The following is a 20,635-nucleotide window of genomic DNA, read 5'->3' on the forward strand; positions in this document are numbered from 1 at the left end:
CTCCACCTGGGGCCTAGCCGTGGATCTCTGCATCCAGATTCCTCAGTCCTTGAATGGGGTTTCTGGCACGACTGTTAGGGTGTTTGGCCATCCCATCACCAGAGTAGGTCAGTTCGAGCTGTCTCTCGACCATTGCCAGCAGTCTATTGTGGGGGTATCTTTGTGAATTTCTGTGGGCCTCTCTAGCAGTTTGTTTTTTCCTTTTCTCATGTGTAACTAGGGGAACTCTCCTCCACTGCTTGTGGGAATGCAAGCTTGTACAACCACTTTGGAAATCAATATGGCGCTTTCTTAGAAAATTGGGAATCAATCTCCCCCAAGATCCAGCTATACCACTCTTGGGCATATACCCAAGAAATGCTCAATCATACCACAAGAGCACTTGCTCAGCTATGTTCATATCAGCATTGTTTGTAATAGCCAGAACCTGGAAACAACCTAGATGCTCTTCAACTGAAGAATGGATAAATAAAATATGGTACATATACACAATGGAATACTACTCAGCAGAGAAAAACAATGACATCATGAGGTTTGCAGGCAAATGGATGGATCTAGAAAACTAATCTTTTAAACAAAAGGCTGATTCGTACATAGAATACTTGAAAGGCCTTTACTGTTTGGAATGCTTTTTGCTAGTGTACTAGACAGTGTTAGTATATTTCATCATGCCTAGGTGTCAGTAGTTCTGAGTATGCAATGTTATATCATAAAAACTAGAAATTAAAATGTTATTTGAAATACTGTTATACTATCAAGTATAGCAAGAATTTGCCTGTGTTTAGTCTCCTATCTTTTATTTCTTTATGTAACTGTTACCTTTATGCACTTTTATTTTTAGTTGGACAGATACAAAGGTTAAGGTTCCTACTGTGGCTGACATCGGACCTAGGGAAAGTAAAGCTTAAAATGGGCAGAAGCATCAAAGAAGACAATTCCAGTTCTCCAGACTATAATAAGGTTTACATATATACCTGTGAGACAGTTTACTGGATTCCATATTTCTTCCTGCTTACTTCTTCATTCCATTCTCTTTAATCTGGTAAATATAAGGTATTTTGGATAAGGGTATCTAGTTCTGTTGAGCCTAATCCCCTCTACTCTGGATGTGAACACTGTAGGTAGGAGTGGTTAGACATTCGCTGGAATGACTTTCTGGTTCTAAGAAAAAAAGGCAGGACTCATTTTCTAAACACTATTTTCACCTGGAAATACACATAAGATCCGAGTTCCATTATGTTCTAGGGAGGTACTAAGAGTTTTACCCAAACCTGCAACCCATGTAAATGTCCTATCACTTTATGAATTTCAAGTTAAGTAATGGTAAAAATAGAGTGGTTGAAATTGGCAGCTCAGGATTGAATGAACTTTTTACGAACTGCAGACACAATATCAAAGAGTTTTTTATGTTTTGTTTTGTTTTTTTCTGCAAATATTTTAAATTTCAATGTGCTATACACTCTCCAGGATCTAGGAATTGAAGTTCTTTGCTGTGGCCCTATCCTCACCTTCAGAGTTAGATATCTCAAACAACCCAGTCACTTAATAGACTAGTGAAATGAACACATAGCTCTCAAAAGATGGGCTACAAATGGCCCTCATAAACATAAAAACAAATTTTAGTATGGTTTTCCATTATGGAAATGCAAATGAAGTATGCATTGAAATTCCATCTCAATCCAGTCATAATGTCAGTTGTCAAGAAAACATAGCAGATATTGACAAGGAAGTGGACAAATGGGAGCCCTTTCATACTCTCTTGAGAATGCCGAGAGAGAGAGAGAGAGAGAGAGAGAGAGAGAGAGAGAGAGAGAGAGAGAGAGAGACACACTGAGACACTACTATATAACCCAACTCTACCACTTTTAGACATTACACAAAGACTTGAAAGTCTACATACCATGCAGCAGGATTTTTTTTTCAGCCGTAATAAGAATGAAGTCATGTCATTTACAGGAAAAAAAAAACAAAAAAGGCAGTTAACTAAAAAAAAGGTATTTGAGTTTCTTGAGATTATGTCCATTTTTTGCAGTTTCCCATGGCTAATAGCTAGTGGAGCTGAAAAACACTACCATGTGTTATTTCAAAGATCTTGTAACCAAAGTGTATTCCAAAGAAATGTAACTTCTTTTTACTCTGTGTTGTGATTATTATTGTCACCACTAAACTTTATTATTGTACATAGTGATAATTATCAAAGGATATGTTTCACTTTTAGTTTTGAACTTTTTTTAATTCATCTTTTTTCATATGGTAAACTTGTGTTTGGTTTTCATACTTCTACCCTTCAATGTGCACACATAAAGACTCCACTGGTGCCTTTGTATACATTTTGTTAGTGTTACTTCCCTTGCTGTGAAATGAAAGTCAGGAAAGATTTATTTTTGTTCATGGTTTAGTTCTTTGTTTTAGTTCATGGTTGGGTGACTACTTCTTTGAAATCAAAGAAAAGCAGAATTTGTCAGCTGACAATTGTCGCAGAGGCTTCTCAGTTCATGGAGGCCAGAAATTCGACAGGAGTGGTGACAGAAAGGGCTCAGAGCCAGATGAACCCCAAAGTTAACACCCTCAGAGATCCACTTCCTGCTCGAATCTTTAATATGTCTGAAAAAGTAGCTCCCTAAGCTGCAGATCAAGGTTTCAACATATGAGGGACATATCCTCTTCAAACCATATCCTTCTACCCTTTAATGGGGATTTCATAATGTGGTTAGTCTTATTTCTAAAGAGTCACTGTGGTGTTGCCATTTCCAGTGTTGCTCAGATATCCAAGTCCTGAGTCTTTCCTCTTAGTACCCTTACTATCAAAAAGAAATTTCTGTTCTTACAACATTTCGTGGCATAGAGCAAACAATTCCATTAAAAAAGATAGATATAGGAGCCTAGAAAGTAGATGGGACTAAAGTAAACCTGAAACCCAGCTGGGCAAATGCTAAATCTTGTAGATCCATATCTGACTTCCAGGCACATAATGACACAATACGAAGAAGTTCATTGTACTGGGGAAGCTCCAGTCTTGCATTTTGGTAGCTCACAGTTTCCTCCCATTCTCCCTCCCCTTCCCTCCCCTCTCTTCCCTAGCCTCTCTTCCTCTCTATCTCTACTCCCTTCTCCTGCCTCTCCCCACCTTTTTCTGATTCAACTTTACCTGCAGTTTTCCACGACCAATATCCCAAATCCTGGCATTTTGATTGCATCTTAGCTTCATTCTCCTAGCGTTGTACAACCCTTCTTAGGTGCTACATGCAGGAATTACAGACTTGTCACAAATTGTCCAATCTTCCTGATTTTCTTTTAAATGTGGATGGATGTGTCTATGATTCTGTAGTCTTTCTTCCTGCATTCTTGAAGAACCAGCACTGTGTTCTATGGATCATTGTTACTCTACAGCTTGAGTCATAACCAGGCTTAGACTGTGGTTGCAACAGTCTCTTGAATGTGTGGGGAACTGAACATGGTAAAGTAATCTTGAGGAAACAACTTCTAGATGGTTCTATGTGAGCAGTGTTCCCTTGCAAAGTTCTTAAGGGAGAGCCTTTGAGATGAAGTTTACATTATCCCTGAGTTTGCCTTATGTGAGAACTGGCTTATTCTTGAAATGCCGTGAAGATAGTCCTATAGTTCAGGTGCAGAGTGTTTGTCAAATCTCTTCTGAATGACCATTGTTAATTCCAATTTACAGGTTTTTTTTTTTTCACTGACCGAAGTTTTCTAAGACATTTCAATTCTCTCCCCCCCCCATTTTCATCAACAACTACTAAACTAACAATACCTATGCAACCACCTGAATTCTGAGTTCCCTTGAACTTCTCTACACCAAATTATTGTTCTGTCATCTTTAAATTACAAAAAAAATACAGGGTTGTGTGTGTGTGTGTGTGTGTGTGTGTGTGTGTGTGTGTGTGTTATTTATATAACATGATACAGTCTAATTCACAAGTAGAGTCCTGTTTCCTCATGAGCAGTCATTGTTCTCCACATTCCACTCAGTATTTTGGTCTTCTCAGTTGCCACTAAAACCTCCCAGTCTTTATTTCTTACAGCGTTTTAGGCCTCTAGTCTGAACCCTTCCAGATTTCTTTCACAAACCAGTTCTAAGTGGTTCTGAACTCAATAATGAGCTTTTGTTGTAGTCATAACCCTTCATTCTTTTTGTTTGTTTGTTTGTTTTTTGGTTTTTCAAGACAGGATTTCTCTGTGTAGCTTTGCACCTTTCCTGGAACTCACTCTATAACCCAGGTTGGCCTCAAATCACAGAGATCTGTCTGCCTCTGCTTCCTGGGTGCTGGGATTAAAGGCATGCGCCACTACCGCCCAGCTCATTCTTATTTTTCATTACAGCCAGGAAAAATTTAGTTTGATATAAACGTTTAGAATTTTCAGTTCATGGTCATTTGTCTCTGTTACTTTTTTTTTTTTTTTTTATTTTGGTTTTTCGAGACAGGGTTTCTCTGTATAGATTTGCACCTTTTCCTGGAACTCACTTGGTAGCCCAGGCTGGCCTCGAACTAACAGAGATCCGCCTGCCTCTGCCTCCCGAGTGCTGGGATTAAAGGCGTGCACCACCACCGCCCGGCTGTCTCTGTTACTTTTAGATAAGGCATTGAATGTGTAATAGCAGTAGAAATGTATGATATAGGCTCTTTACATCATGGCATTCAGGAAACAGAGAAAGAGAAAATAAGAGGCCAGAGAACTGTGTATCCCCCCCCCGGATCAACTATAGTGACCTGTTTGCTCATGTTAGACCTCACATTCTAAAATTTCTTGCACTTTCCAAAAATCACAAATAAACAGTAGGCCAAAGTTTCTACACATGACCTGTGACAAACATTATATATCTATAATTAGTAAGAATTACCTTTTTGTGTGTATGTGGTTTTGGGTTTTTGGTTTTTTGAGACAAGGTTTCTATATGTAGCTTTTGGAGCCTGTCCTGGAACTCGTTCTGGAGACCAGGCTGGCCTCAAACTCACAGAGACCTCCTGCCTCTACCTCCTGAGTGCTGGGATTAATGTCGTATGCTACCACCGACTGGCAAATTTTCTTAATCTTTTAAAAGTTAAATAAAAGTGGAGCCAGAAGCAACACTGTAGAGATAGATAGGTCAGTGGTTAGCTGCAGAGGACCTGGTTCAGTTCTCCCATGCCCACTTGATGGCTCATAACCATCTGTAACTCCAGTCTAGGGGATTTGTCATCCTCTTGTGGCCCCTGCAGGCACCAGGCATGCACCCAGTGTACATGTAGATACTCACATTAAAAAATAATAATAAAAATAAATCTTTTTAAAAAGGATTTATTCTACTGATTAGTATTTAAATTTTTCTTTTATGTATTCATATATGTATTTTGCTTTGAGTAATATATTCTTAGAGTTGTTTCAAAAACATGTTATATATTTCTTACCTCCTCAAATGTTAATCACATGTTTTCTTATTCCTGAAGGTAACCAGATTTTTCAGCTTACTACGTAACTTTTTAATAATATTTTCATATATAGTATATATTTCAGTATCTTTTGGAATATACAAATGTATTCTGCACATTATTCTCTATCAATCCTAGATGACATTAATGTATTTTGACAGTTTAATGGAGCCCTTAATAGTTAAGAACAAGTAGTGGTTAGTAATAGCCAGTCTGCCAAAGTAGATCAATTGCTTGCAAAATTTGTTTGCAAATTGCTATTAGAGGTATTAGTTTTTTCATCTGTACATTGAGAGAAAGAGTAGTACATTCTCATGAGACTGTTGGGTAAATTAAATGTATTAACATCAGATAGTAAGCACTGGGATGCTGACTGCTGCTACCACTGTTAACAAGTCAGCATTGTTAACATTTATCTAATCTGATCTTTATAATGGCATATGAGTTTTTCTTCATTTTTGCTCTTACAGTGATTCACAGAATACTTGTCAATTATTTTATACATTTAAAAATTTTATGAATGCTTTGCTATAAGTATAGTCTCAGTATCAAAGAATTTATGAATTTGTAGTTTTGTTAGCTATTTGAAAAATTACATACCACAGAGGTTGCACTAAGCCTTGCTCTCACGATCATTTTTAATCGTTTTTATTTGGAGATAAGGTTTTGCTCTATAGCTTGAGATGACCTCAAACTCAGAAACCTCCTGTGTAAGCCCGAGTGCTGGGATTACAGGTATGCGCCACCAAGACTATCCTAAATTATTGTCAATTTGTTAGATTTCTGCTGTTATTTCTAATTTGAGAATTATTTATTGTTAAAAATAGAAATTTTAAATTCTTTTCTTTATTAGAAATATTACCTTACTGGAAAGATATTATCAAATAATCTTTTATGGATTTCTTTTCAAAAAGTGTGTGTGTGTGTGTGTGTGTGTGTGTATAAATCATTTGTGTATGGTGGTGATAAGATGATTAGTTTGAGATTCTCTCGTAAGTTTTTAATATTTAAAAGAGTGGTATTTAATCTCAATAATTCCCTTCTTTGTTTTCAATATTTATGTTTCTTTGAATGTAGAACACTATAAGTTGGTTGGCCTGAGATTATGGGCGGCATGTATGACCATGCCAAAGCAGACATACACATCTTTATAAACCATAACATAAGGCCCAGGAGGTACCTCAGCAGGTAAAGGTGCTTGGTGTCAAGTCTGGCAACCTATAGTTAATCCTTGGGACCTATATGGTGGAGTGAAAAGAACTGACTTTTGCAAGTTGTCCTCTGATTCTCACCCACTGGCCCATGTGCACGCACACATTGACATAATATGAAGAAAGATATGAATGTGAAAATTTTAAAAGCCCCAAAGCAAATGTCTTAAGATCGCTTCTTTAGTTTTGTTGCCAGTGTTCAGTTATGTAATTTTTTTCTCTAAAAGAAACTTTCAATAAGAAAAAACTCAGGATGTTAGGTATTTTTGAAACAACTAATGGAATGAAAATTTTAGTATGTCATGGTGTCTGCAGTACTCTTTATAAGTGAATTAGTTGGGGCATAAAATATATATTTCCATGTTAGAAAGTGCAGAATTCAGTAGTGTAATGGATAGAACTTTGAAAATACCTAAGTCTACTCAGATAAATGACCAAATGAAAGAAATGAGAAACTTGTCTCTAAATACAATATAGAGCTGCTATAACAACTAATATAGTTTTAAAAATGTTAAAGTATTAAGGCAAGAAAAGACTGTTGTTGCAATCTAGAGATAATGTTATCAAAGGCATTTATTTAGTCATGTTGTGGAGAAGAATGAGCAGTTAAAAAGTAAGACTAATCTTTAGAATATTATCCATGTGGGAGTATGCATGGGGGTTTTCTTTGTTAAAAAAAGATAATACCTTAGCATCATGGCATTTGAGTTATTAATAGGTTATTTCCATTTTATAGTCCCTACAAAGGTATGAAACATGAGGTACTCTTCATAGTGGTTTCTTTGCTAGTTACTGTTTTCTTTTCTCCCTTGATGTGTTCTTGGATTCAGTTTGTCAATATTTTGTTGAGTATTTTTGTATCAATATTCATGAGAGAGATTGCTCTGTAATTCTCTTTCTTTGTTGCATCTTTGTGTTGTTTGGGTATCAGGGTAACTGTAGCCCCATAAAAAGAGTAATGGTGTTTTATTTTGGTTTTGGTTTTGGTTTTTTGAGACAGGGTTTCTCTGTGTAGCTTTGTGGCTTTCCTGGAACTCACTCTGTAGCCCAGGCTGGCCTCCAATTCACAGAGATCCCCCTGCCTCTGCCTCTGCCTCTGCCTCCCGAGTTCTGGGATTAAAGGCGTACGCCACCACCGCCCGGCATTCCTCCCTCTCTTAATGTTAGCACTTGAAATGATGGGTTTTTTTTGTTTTTTGTTTTTTGTGTTTTTTTTGTGAGCTTCTCTATTTCATTGAAAATATAGGTAAAAGTACTGTGCTTGAACTAGGGGTATTAGTTATGGAAATAGAATAGAGCATCATTTCCAGTGCTCAGGATCTTAAAGCACTAAGTATAAGTCATTATTGAAATAGTATTGTTCACATTATCTATACTTTTTCTTGCCCCAGGCTATAAACAACCAGTGACAGGCAAGGTTAGATTTATAATGTTTTAGGTTTTTCATGTTTCTAAAGTTCTAAGTTACAGAACTAGATGGAAGAACCACAGGGGACAGGTATTCTAAGCAAATATGATTTTTTTTCTAGTTCCTGGATCTACCATAAGTGATTTGACTATATTCTTAAAATTAGGAGAATCAGTGGAACAAAGATAAAATTATATTAAAATTGACACATTTTAGTGTTCTACTGAATGACTTTATATAACTGCATATAACTACCTAATGCCTCTTCAGTTATAATATATAGTATTTTCCTATCTATGAGAAGTTTTTATTTTATTCCAATTTCTCTTAGCTCTCCTACTCTTCATGTACACTTGGTCATGCTAGGTGACTTTAAGCTTAATCAGTATAGTTTGCTTGCTTTAGAGGTTTTTTTGTTTTTTTGATTTGTTTTTTTTTTTTTTTTTTTTTTTTTTTGGTTTGTTTGGTTTTTTTGTAAGACGGGATTTCGCTATGTCAGTATGGGTGGCCTAGATATCGCTAAGCAGACAAGTCTGGTCTTAAATTCATAGAGATATTGTTCTGCCTCCTCAGTGCTAGGATTAAAGGTGTGTTCCGTTAGGCCCTGTTTTGGAGATTTGTATGAATGGAATGTTACTACATTTTCATTTACTTATTTTATGTGCGTGTGCATCTGTGGGTATATGATGAACCTGCACTTGACACAACAAATGTATGGAAGTCAGTGGACAGCCTGTGGGAGTCAGTGGGCATCACACTGATTCAGATATCAAACTCATTTCATCAGTCCTGGCAGTAGGCACCTTCACCAACTTAGACATCTTGCTGGGTCCATCCTTTCCTGTTTTGACACTGTTTTTTCAACCTTTTATATTGAAAAACCATAAATATTACCATGTGTATCAGTTGTTTCCTTTTATTAATATATAATTTGCTAGTTCACGTGTTGGATCTTTATTCTTTTTAAATTTATTCATCTGTAATTTATCACCTGTGGCCATTTATGTCTGAGTTTTCTCATCACTGTGTTTTTGTTGAATAAACAGGTAGTAATAAAATTCTTGAATCATTTATAAAAATCACCTGAAGTTAAGGTGCTGATGTCATCTTTTTCCTTCCATGAACATGAGAGATGGCTCATTGGAGAAAACACATGCTGAACATATATGAGAACTGGGTTTCAGCTCTCCAGAATCTACATAAAATCCTGGGTGTGCAGGAAATCCCACCTGTCTGTCATCCCAGCAGCAAGAAGTGAAGACAGGGAGTCCCTGAAGCAAGCTGGCTAGCCAGACTACTCAAAATCCCGAGTTCTAGATTCAGTGAGGTTCTGCCTCAGTTAAAGGTGGACCAGATGTCAGTATCAGACCTCCACCTAACTGTACCTGCACATATTCATGTGCACATATTTACATACTTCCCACATTTGTACACACACAAAAAGAATACTTCAAATTCTTTTAAATGTATATTTTCTAGTTATTGTACATTAAATCTCTGAGCAATCTATACTACATGTTTATTGCTTTTTGATAAGTTGTGTAGTTTATTGGTTAAAAGCAGAATTGTTTATCATTATCACTGTTTCTGTGGTTCAAGAATTTAATATCAGCTCAGATGGAGTAGTTCTGATTCTCCTTGTCTTACAGTGTTATGTTCAGTTTTTTGCTCAGTGTCGCCGTCATTGTAAGTTTTGTCTAGGGGAGGATATTTCTTTTTTCCAAGAAGACTTACTCTTTTGTTCTTGACTAGAGTCCTTACTTCATCTTATGGGAGTCTCTGTAGTCTCAGTATCTTTGGTGTTCCCTACAACTCGTAGAAAAAAGTGGAACTATGTTGCTTTTATGATCTGGTTTTCAGGTCACATGTGGAGTACTTTTCTCCCTAGTATATTTTTTGTGAGTGCTACTACTTTCATAGTTATTGGATGAGTTCCTAAGAGCTTGAATTGCTGGGGGTTGCTGAGGAGGGGCGTCAACCTGAAGGTTGGTTTTTAAGGACTTTCATCCTTTTTTAAGCGTTAATCTTGTGACTAAAAGAATTATTATAATTATTTATTTATTTGCTTATTTATTTATGTGTGTATGAGCATGCCCCATGTTATATGTGGGGGTCAGAGGACAACTTGTAAAAGTTGGTTCTCTCTTTTCACTGTGTGGGTCCAGGGGATGAAACTAGGGTCAGGCTTGGCAGCAAGTGCCCTTTCCTCTGAGCCACCTACCCAACCACCCCCAAAACGAATGAAAATTTTGAGTATGTTACATTTACACAAATAAAGGCGAATCTTTTTTTAAAAAATTAGGTCAAGATTCTCTGCTTCAGTGTTCTTTATAAGCTTTTAATTTCTTTAAATTATATATATTTTTTTGTCTTGTGTTTGATTTTAGAGATGGCACCTTATGCAGTCTAGTTTGTCCTGGAACTTGCTATGTGCCACTGTTCCTTGTTTATGCAATGCTACAGCTCAAATCTAGGGTGCTTCATGCATACCAGACAAACATTCTACCACCATTCGCTGTCTCAAAATTACATTGATGTTTTTGGAGGGGAAGGGGGTTGGATGCCATAATGGGGACTGTACTATGGACACATGTATGCTGTGCTATGCAAGTGCTCTGTCACTGATCTATATTGCCCCAGCCCTAAATTATGTTGACCTTTTAAAAAATAAACATTTTTCAAAATTAACAAAAAATGCATGTCAGTACATTAATAAATTTTATTATTATATGATGGGGTAAAATTAAGCTATCAAGTAACACAAAAGAATTAGAATAGTAAAAAAATAACTTGCTTTCATCTTTAATCTTTATATAAAACTTAATGGCTTGGTTTTAGAAAAATTTAATTAAAATGTGTTATATTTCTTTTAAAGTAAATGGTATAAAAAGAATTTGAGGTGCTGGAAAATGGCTCAGCAGTTAAGAGCATTGGCTACTTTTCCAGAGGACCTACCTGGGTTTGGCTTCCAGCATCCACATGGTGGTGTACAACAATCTGTAATTCTTGTTTTAGGGAATCAGACACCCTCTTCTGGCCCCTGAAGGCATTACATATAGACTAAACACGCATACCCATAATTTTTTTTAACTAAAGGAAAATTTTGAGATGAACAGGAAACCCAAATAAGTTTATGTAACTTTTCAAACAGTGATCAGATTAGGCTTAATATTTAGTGTGAGATAAAGATTAACTATAAAATCTATTTTTCCACAGGTACTGTCAGAATAGAGATGTTTCGAAATATGCAGAATGCAGAAATCATCAGAAAAATGACTGAAGAATTTGATGAGGTATAACATTCCAATATCTGTACAAATTGATTCCATATACTTTTAAATCTTTAGTATATATGTTGATTGTTCAAAAAAAAATTTTTTGCTTAGTGTTTAAAAGAAGACAATAGCATTTATAAAGCCCTGAGTTAAAGTTAACATCTTGCATTAAGTCTGACAATCTCCAATTCCCAACTTCATTTATTTATTACCAACATGAAATGTTAACTTTGTTAAATGCTTTAGAGGGAAAATGGTTTATTAGAGGTTGGATAAGTTTGAGCAGTGTTGTATATAAACCTATCTTAGAGTTTATTACGACATATTATTTAAGGTTGTTAGAAATTCTAGTGTAGACAGTTTTGCTTAACTGTATTTAATTAAGCATTTCTCAAAACTTATATGGTACAGAATCTTCTCACTTTCCAGACTTTCCAAATACTTGTGTGTGTGCTTCTACTTGGAACATGCTACTTGAGTGCTCTAATTTTCATTTAGTGTATATGTTTCTATTCTTATTATTCACGAACTAATCACAATTTCTAGTTTTGATGTATTATACGATTCAGAAACACTTTCACACTTTAATTTTTATATTGTATTTATGATAAAGTGACTCTGTGTACTCTCTTAAATCCATCACTTATTCAAGACTTCTATTTCCTGAAAGATTTTTTTTTCAGCATTAACAGGATTGTCTTCTCTAGATTAATTTTTGTGATTAGTTTTGTCTTTTTATTACTATCAATTTCCATTTGAATAAAGCAATACAAATATGTGATGACAAACATTCAAATATGTATAATTGATGTCCTTTCCATCAGATAGCCACATTTTCTCATGCATTTCATGCCAGAAGTGTTTTTCATGTTCTCAATTACAGAAGTACTCTGCCAACATCTTGTAGTCTGCTTTAGTCATATTCCATAGGAATTGAGTTGTTCTTCATGCGTTTCTATGTCTTCAATTTCTCTTCTTTATTTTTCTTAATTTTTAATAGCTTATTTTTATTTTATGTGCAATTGTGTTTTGCTTGCATGTGTGTCTGTGTGAGGGTGTTGGACCCCCTGGAACTGGAACTACACTTAGTTGTGCACTGTCATGTAGGTGCTGGGAATTGAACCCAGGTTTTCTGGAAGAGCAACCAGTGGTTTTAACCATTGAGTCATCTCTCCAGCCCCAATTTCTCTCCTTTAATTTTGTGTTCAAAACCCCTCTTAAATTCCCAGGTTTCTTTAACCCTTCAACTTATCTGATCATAAAAACTGATTTTATGACATTGTTTATAATTTATTTTTTCTTTATTGGTATGAATATCTATATGTGTTTTATATGAAATACTATATTGTTCAGATTCCTAAGACTAGTATCTATATTAATTAACTTATGAAGAGGAAATGTTTATTTTGGCTCATAGTTTTTGTTTTGTTTTCCTTGGAAGTCTGATAAAGACCTACCTTCCTTCCTTCCTTCCTTTCTTTCTTTCTTTCTTTCTTTTTTCTTTTTTTTTTTTTTAAATTAAATGCTTTTATTTATTTTACATACCAGCCACAGTTTCCCCTCCCTCCTCTCCTGGTCTCAGTAAGTTGCCAGGGTTGGCCTTGAACTGGCCCTGTAACCCAGGCAGGTCTTAAACTTAGGCTCCTTCTTCCTTAGGTCTTTCGGGAATCCCAGGCTATAGGCCTATGCTATCCAGTATTTCTTCTCTTTTCTAATTATATGTGCTTCCCTGAGCTATTTTGTTTAAATTTAATTATTGAACTTTTTATTTCTGTATCTCTTCATTTCATCAGAGATTTCATTTTTAACAAGTTTAAAGATGATTGAGTCTAAAAACTGAGAAAACATCAATAAAATGCTGCATATTATTTCTGGAAACTCAAATTACCTCCCATTTCAAATTAAAGTTTCAATTTTTTCTGTTGTATATAAAGTTGTTAAGAATTTTATGCCTTATTGAAAACATGAAGTAACAAATTTACATACAGAAATACTCTCTTTCTATCCCATCTTTCTCAAAACCTTCAAAGGACTTGCTCAAGTCCTCATAGGAAGTATTAAATAATTGCCTGACAATTTGCTAAACTTACTATTTTTAAATTAAGTTTTTTTTAAAGTATCTGATAAATAAAAACATTGGTTTCTGTTCCTTCTGTTCCTACTCCACTTAATCAGAAGACTTGAGTCCAGAGTCCTCATTTCTGTAGTAATGTCTACTTAGTATAATAAGGGTCCATACTACTGTACTAATTTTTTACATGAAAGTGATTTTTGAAGTAAAATAAGTTATGTTAATAACTCTGAAATGAAGTCTGAGATGATGGCTCAATGGGTAAGAGTCCTTGCTATGCACGCATGGGGTCCTGGGTTTGAATCCCAAGTACCCACTTAAAAGCTGAGTGAGAGAGGCAGAGACAGGAGGATTACTAGCACTTCTTGACTTCCATGTTCAATGGGATGCAGTATGTCAAGAGAATCAGATGGATGGACATAGAGTAAAACCACCAAGGTCCTCCTCTGAGGAAAAATGAAAATGAAAACTGTTTCTATCATGATTATTACAAAACTTTATGTGATTTTACATGTTAAGCAGTGATTACAACAATGTAAGAATTTAGAGAATGCCAATCTAGAATTTGGAGCTCCTTTAAGGGATTTCTGGAACATGGTATCCAAAAAGATGTCAATATGCAGACATTCAAGCACTTTATGGTGTACTTTGCTTACTTTTTTCTTTTTAAACTTATTTATGTTTTTTATGTACATGAGTGTTCTGTCTTTATGCACACCAGAGGCATCAGATCCCATTACAGATGGTTGTGAGCCACCATGTGGTTGCTAGAAATTGAATTCAGGTCCTCTGGAAGAGCAGCCAGTGCTCTTAACTGCTGAGCCAGCCGTCTCCCCAGGCCACTTTGTTTGTTTTTAAGTATATGTCTTTTTTATACAGTCTCTGTCATTCTCCCTCTCTCCCTCTTTACTTCTCTCCATCCCTCCTCTCTCTCCCTCTCTCTCTCCCTCCCCCTCTCTCTCATACACACAATAAATATGTCTATACCATTCTAAGCCCTAGTAGTGAAAAATTATAAATACTTCTCAAATACTTGCAAGTTTCTCTACTTTTCTATTTCCTCTCTTTGGGAGTGAAGACTTTAATAGTTGGACCTTTGGGATATGCTTAAAATCCAAAGTATAGCAACCAAGCACGTGATATCTGCCTGTTGTTTGAACTACTTGGATGATTGAGTTAGGAAAATGAATTAAGCCCAGAAGTTGGAGACCATCCTGTTAAGACAGCATATGAAAACTCTCGTGGTTCTCAGTTGGTTTCCTCTGAGAATAATAGATAACAAATTCATTGTAATCCTTAGGCCATGTATAAAACCTCCAGATCCCTGTCCTCAAAGAACAGAGCAGAGCTTAATCATTGCAAAGCGACAGCCTCAAGTCATTGAGTTTTTAAGGCTCGAATGCTCTCAGGTAGCGTGGCCCTATACAAGTTTGTGTATCAGATTCTTCTCTTTGTCACTTTCTGTAGTCCTGGTGTGTTTCTGTGTATTAAAGAATCAGACTGGGATATTTCCTTGATTACTTTTACTCCAGCCACTGCCTCTGTCATCACAGTTGTCTTCTTCTTGTGTTAGCTGCATTCAGTCCTTCCCTGTTCCGCTTTCCTTTCCATCCTTGCTTTAGGCAATCTTTACTTACCTTGTCCTTACTGTGTATCTTAGTAAGATATATCGTGCATAACATTATACACTGTGTGTTTCATGTGTTACACGTAATAGGTAGTAAAATCAGCTTGTATATATCATCAGTGTTGCGGAGATTGATTCTTTTTTAAGGTAGTAACCACTTAATATTTTTGTGTAAACACATTTTTTGTTGTAATTACCAAGTAGTGATTTTACTAACATTTCTAACTTGCCACATAGTGGTATTAGCACATGTTGATAATTCAAAGCTTAAACTTTGGATTTAGTGATTTGTTTTAGGAGTGTATAATTATCTGCACATGGATGCAATTCACTTGTGTACAGGCCAGAGGAGAATGTGGGGTTTAACTACTCAAACATTATCCATTTGTTTGGATATAGCTTCTCTTACTGGCTTGAGAATTTCCTAATAAGTTAGATTGGCTAACCTATAATCCTCAGGGATTTACCTATTTTACTTCCCAAGATCTGGGATTATAAGAGTATGCCACCATCACCAGCTTTAATTTGAGTTTGGGGGATAAACTCAAATCTTCATGCTTGATAGGCAGGTACTTTACCAACTAAGCTGTTCTCCCACTTATAGATATAATTTGAATTTAAATCAATATGGTTTGGATTGTAGTTATCATTGTGATCTAAAGTCTAAAAATTGGATCTTCTGTATAAATTGGATTGTGACTATTTCCTTATATGTTGCAGATGAATGAGGCAGTCGTAAACCTAAAATTTGGCTCTTGCTGGGCATAGTGACACAAGTCTTTAGTCTCAGTTCTTGGGAAGTGGTGACAGGCTGATCTTCATAAATTCATGGCCATCCTGATCTATATACAGAGTTCCTAGCTAGACAGGGCTAATAAGGCCCTGTCTCAAAGAACAAAACAAAACCACACATTGCCTTTTTAGGGCAAACAGGGCAAACAATCACTTTTTTGTTTCCTGTCATAGATAAACCCATCTAGTCAATCATACTGAAATCAAAATTGTTTTGGTTTTTGTTGCTTGATGGTAGCTTATAATCGTAATTTTATTACTTCAACATTTGGGTGCTTTTTATGTCCTCTTTGTTTTGTGTATCTTAGAGTCACTATGTTTTCCTTCTATTTTCTTTTGTTTATAGTAGAGTGAGAAGTTTCTTGCCTTGATCCTTTTTATCTTGTGTCTTTACTCCATATTGCAATCGTATGTCTTTTTATTGTTGAGATATAACTCATTGGTAAAAAGATTGTCTAGCATACATAATACCTATGTTTAGTCCCTAGGACTGTTCCTCCCATAAAAGGGTCTTTTTAAAGTACACATCTGTCTGTTATTTGCTTGAACTCAGTCAGTTCCTGAATATAGTCTCCAGAATGAAGTTGGACTACCTTGAACTTCTTTGTGACTTACTGATTTGGTGGTTGCTTGGTTTGTTTGCCTTCTTTCTTGCTGGTTATTTTCATACATTCTGTTTCAGCTTATGCCACCTAAAATAGTGTCACCATCCTATTTTTAATGCCTTTTTTTTTATAGGTTTTTGCTAACTTTATTGTTATCTGGAGCATATTCCCTATTTTTCTTCCCTTGTTCTGTCTTCAAAGAATTGATAATTCCTTTCAAGTATTGCTTTCCCTTATAATACTCCTCTTTTATGCGTCCATATCCTTGTCTCTTTGAGTAAATCAGAAGTTCTTTGAAAGAGAAAATGTTGCTTTCCTCATTTTTGTGTGCTTAGAGTCCGTAGAGTGCTAAAAACATGTTTGCGAGTCAGTGATTATTCTTATGTGTAGGACAGGGAGGTGATCATGTGGGTAGTTTATAACCTGAAAAGTGTCTGTAGATAGCTTTTTGAAGTAGTAATGGTATAGCCATCCTTCTTCTTTGTTTAGTGCTCTGGAAATATTCGTCAGTGGATACTTGAACTGGTTACTATATCAAACCTTTTTACATACAGGAGTGCCTCAACTTGTTTATGAGTTATGTCCATAATAACAAAAGTTGAAAATATCATAATGTTGAGAATTTATCTAATATACCTAGGTGTCTGGACATTGTAGGTTTTGTTATTTTGTTTTTTGGTGGGGTGAATAAATTTTTTTTTGTTTTTTTGTTTGTATTTATTTATTATTTCATAGCCCAGGCTAGCTTTAGAATTCCTTAGATAACTGACCTCAGTAATGCAATTCTATCTCAGAATCCTGGGTTCTGGAATAACAGGTATGCATACATGACACCTGGCCCCCGTTTACATTTGCGATTGAGTGCCTGTCCAGGAGTTGTGCTTTACTTCTGTTGTACAACATTATGAAGTATCAAAGCACATTTTGATACCCTGTAAAAATAGCCAGATTTCAAACTCGAGGCATAAGGAGTTGAGGAGATAGTTGTGTAGCTTCATGTTTTGGGGTGCAGGGCATAGTTGAATAGAAGTGTACATGTGCCCCAGCACACTTGGGCAAGTCAGAGATATTGGATTGAGTTCTGTCCTTCACTCAGGTCATCAGGCTTGCAAGACAAGTATGTTTACCCATTGCGCCATTTCATAGGGCCTTAAATCCCCCACATTTTGTTACTGACCCGTAAAAGTTGACACCACCCTTCCCCACCTCCCCCCACCCCCGCCCCAGCAGGAATCTTAACAGTTCTTATTAATAAAATCAAACCTGAGCCAGGTATTGGGGTGAACACTGGAAGATCAGAGAGACAGAAGAAGCCACAGCTATCTCACCTGGCCAGTTCCTCAGCTGGTCCTGTTTCCTCAGTTTGGAAGCCTCTGAGTCTTCATCCAGAATGAATCTCAGCTGAACTGTGTTGCTCCAAAGCCTGAAAGCTTAACCGGTCAAATGCTTAACCAGGCCAAAATGCTTCTAGTTTCTGGTCCTCACGCCTTATATATCTTTCTGCTTTCTACCACCACTCTCTGGGATTAAAAGGCTGGCTTTCTGGGATTAAAGGTGTGTGTCACCATGCTTGGCTGTTTCCAATGTGGCCTTGAACTCACAGAGATCCAGAGGGATTTCTATCTCTGGAATGCTAGGATTAAAGACGTGAGTGCCACCATTTTCTAGCCTTTGTATCTAGTGGCTGTCTGTTCTCTGATCCCAAATAAATTTATTAGGGTACACAATATTTTGGGGAACACAATACCACCACACACACCCTTCCCTTTTCTTATTTTCATCATTAAGGTTTATTCCTAAAACTTAGAAAATCAACTTGTCAGTTTTCTCATTTGACACTTATTACTGGAGAACCACTCTGTGGGATGTATACTCAGTAAGTAACTCTAGTGTCCCTTGAGTCCTGGGAAACAATTTTCATGAAGCTGATGCTTAGGCTTCACAATCCCAGAGGGCAAGCTTCGAAGTTCTAGGGTTTAAAACAAGCTCTTTACTTTTCTGAAGATCTTGATTCCCTGTTCTAAAAGCTATCAACCTGCATTAGTATATTCATACTGAATCATTTATGTGCAAAATACATACCAAATAGATATTGTACTATATTATATCATACACTAATTTTTCCTTCTATGTTTCTGAACTTACTTAATGATGATTTGTTCTTTTTGTTTGTTTGTTTGTTTGTTTGTTTTTGTTGTTTTTGTTTGTTTGTTTTCTGAAGCTGAGGACCGAACCCAGGGCCTAGGGCTTGCTACACAAGCGCTCTACCACTGAGTTAAATCCCCAACCCCAATTTGTTATTTTACTACTTCTCATTTTATTAGTTATGTATTACTTTGCCTGCATGTATTAACCAGATAGCCGACAAAATCTGTATTTTATCTGTTACTTAATATGATTTTCTTTCACAAATTCATGTCTTATTCAAGACACTATAATACTTCCTCAAAGGTCTTAAATATAGTTGAGGGTGGATCTTTGGGCCACTTTCTTATGACTTCTATTTTGTTATCTTCACATTCTGTTTATTGTTGTTGTTTTTAAAGATACTTCTTCAATAAAGAAGCTCATCTTCCAGTACGTCATTGGCCTTAAATAACCTTATGCTTTCTAAAATCATAACATAAAAAAGTGATGTATATTCAAAGATATTAAAAACTTCAATTTGTAATTCATTTGAGAGCTAAGAATTTATTATTAAACAGGTTACTTCTCTTTATTAATATATATTTTTATTGAAAGTAAAATTTTTTCATACAGTATATTCTGGTCATGGTTTCTTCTCCAATTCCTCCCAGATACTCTCTGTCTTCTTACCCACCCAACTCCACATTCTTTCTTCCTCTCTTTAGAAAAAAAAGGCAAACAGGGCTTGGTGGTGGTGGCAGTGGCGGGTGCGTGCCTTTAATCCCAGCACTCAGGAGGCAGAGGCAGGTGGATCTCTGTGAGTTCAAGGCCAGCCTGGTCTACAAAGTGATTTGCAGGACAGCCAAGGCCACACCCTGACTCGGGGAGAAAAAAAAGAAAAAGAAAAACGGAAAAAGAAAAAAAGCAAACAAACAAACCACATTTTAAAAAACTCATGAAACACACACAGACAAACAAACCCACAAACTAAACCCATAACATTACAAAATTCGAAATCATAATATACAAGTAGAAAACTAGTAAGACCAAACCCAAACAACAACAAAATATAAAGCCCAAAGAAAGCAGTATGAGACAGAAAGTCTACAAAAATACCTTTGAGTTTGTTTTGTGTTGGCCATCTGGGCATGAGACCTACTCTTGAGTGTGAATTATATACACAGTGAGACTTCAGTTGAGAAAACTAACTTTTCCTTTGCAAACAGTTGTCATTTGGACTGGTTATGGATGGGAACCCATTTTTACCTCTCTCTGTTAGCAATGGTACACTATCTAGCTGGAACCTACATAGGCCCTGTGTGTTCAGCCACAGTCTTTGTGAGGTCATATGTGTTTCAGTTCTGTTGTGTCTGGAAGATGCTGTTTCCATCCCCTCTCACTCTTACAATCTTTCTGCTTCTTCTTCCTTGAGCCCTGAGGGGAGAGCTTTGATGAAGACATCCCATTTAGGAGTGAGTGTTCCAAATTAAAGAGTTAAGAAATTTTTGAAATAGACAGACTCTTTTTTGCAAATAAATAAATAATTTAAAAATTACAGTAATATTTGCAAGTGGCACAATAACTAAAAGGTTCTAAAGGTATAGGTTTTTCAGTCTATTTGGAAAGTGAGATTTGTGTTCTTTTGTTACTATCATTACTTTTAATGTGCCATAGAGTTCTGATTTCCCTAATGGTAGACCTTTTTGTTTTTGTGCTTTGAATATCATGAGGTTTTTCTTTTTTATTCATTTATTTTATTTTAAATTTATTAGAATGGTTTACAGGCTGTGGTCCAGCTAGTCCAATAATGTTCGTCTACCCAGGGAAGGTCCAAAAATCCAGTAGTTGTTCAGTCCATGTTTCAGCTGGTCTTCAGGACACACCAGCATTCTGAAGTAGTAGACTCTAATGCCAGTGAAGGAATGGACTTGCCAGTGAGAGCAAAAGCAAACACGCTCTTTTATATTTTTTATACAGGATGCTAACAGAAGGTATAGTCCAGATTAAAGGTGGATCTTACCACCCCAAAAGAGCTGGGTTAAAAGTGGGTCTTCCCACTTTGAATGATTTAATTAAAAACTCCCTCACAG

At 36.2% G+C, this 20,635-nt stretch overlaps 1 protein-coding gene across 2 annotated transcripts in view; it reads left to right on the forward strand.

The window, feature by feature from the left end:
• Nucleotides 1-20,635, forward strand: part of Stag1 (stromal antigen 1) — a 333,420-nt gene that overhangs the window by 142,547 nt on the left and 170,238 nt on the right. For both annotated transcript variants that reach the window (XM_028869949.2, XM_028869951.2), the window contains one exon: nt 11,265-11,341. In XM_028869949.2, coding sequence (XP_028725782.1) covers nt 11,265-11,341 — 77 coding nt within the window. The remainder of the gene's footprint in view (nt 1-11,264; nt 11,342-20,635) is intronic.

The sequence above is a fragment of the Peromyscus leucopus genome, chromosome 7 (genome assembly GCF_004664715.2).
Source record: "Peromyscus leucopus breed LL Stock chromosome 7, UCI_PerLeu_2.1, whole genome shotgun sequence".
Classification (NCBI taxonomy): domain Eukaryota; kingdom Metazoa; phylum Chordata; class Mammalia; order Rodentia; family Cricetidae; genus Peromyscus; species Peromyscus leucopus.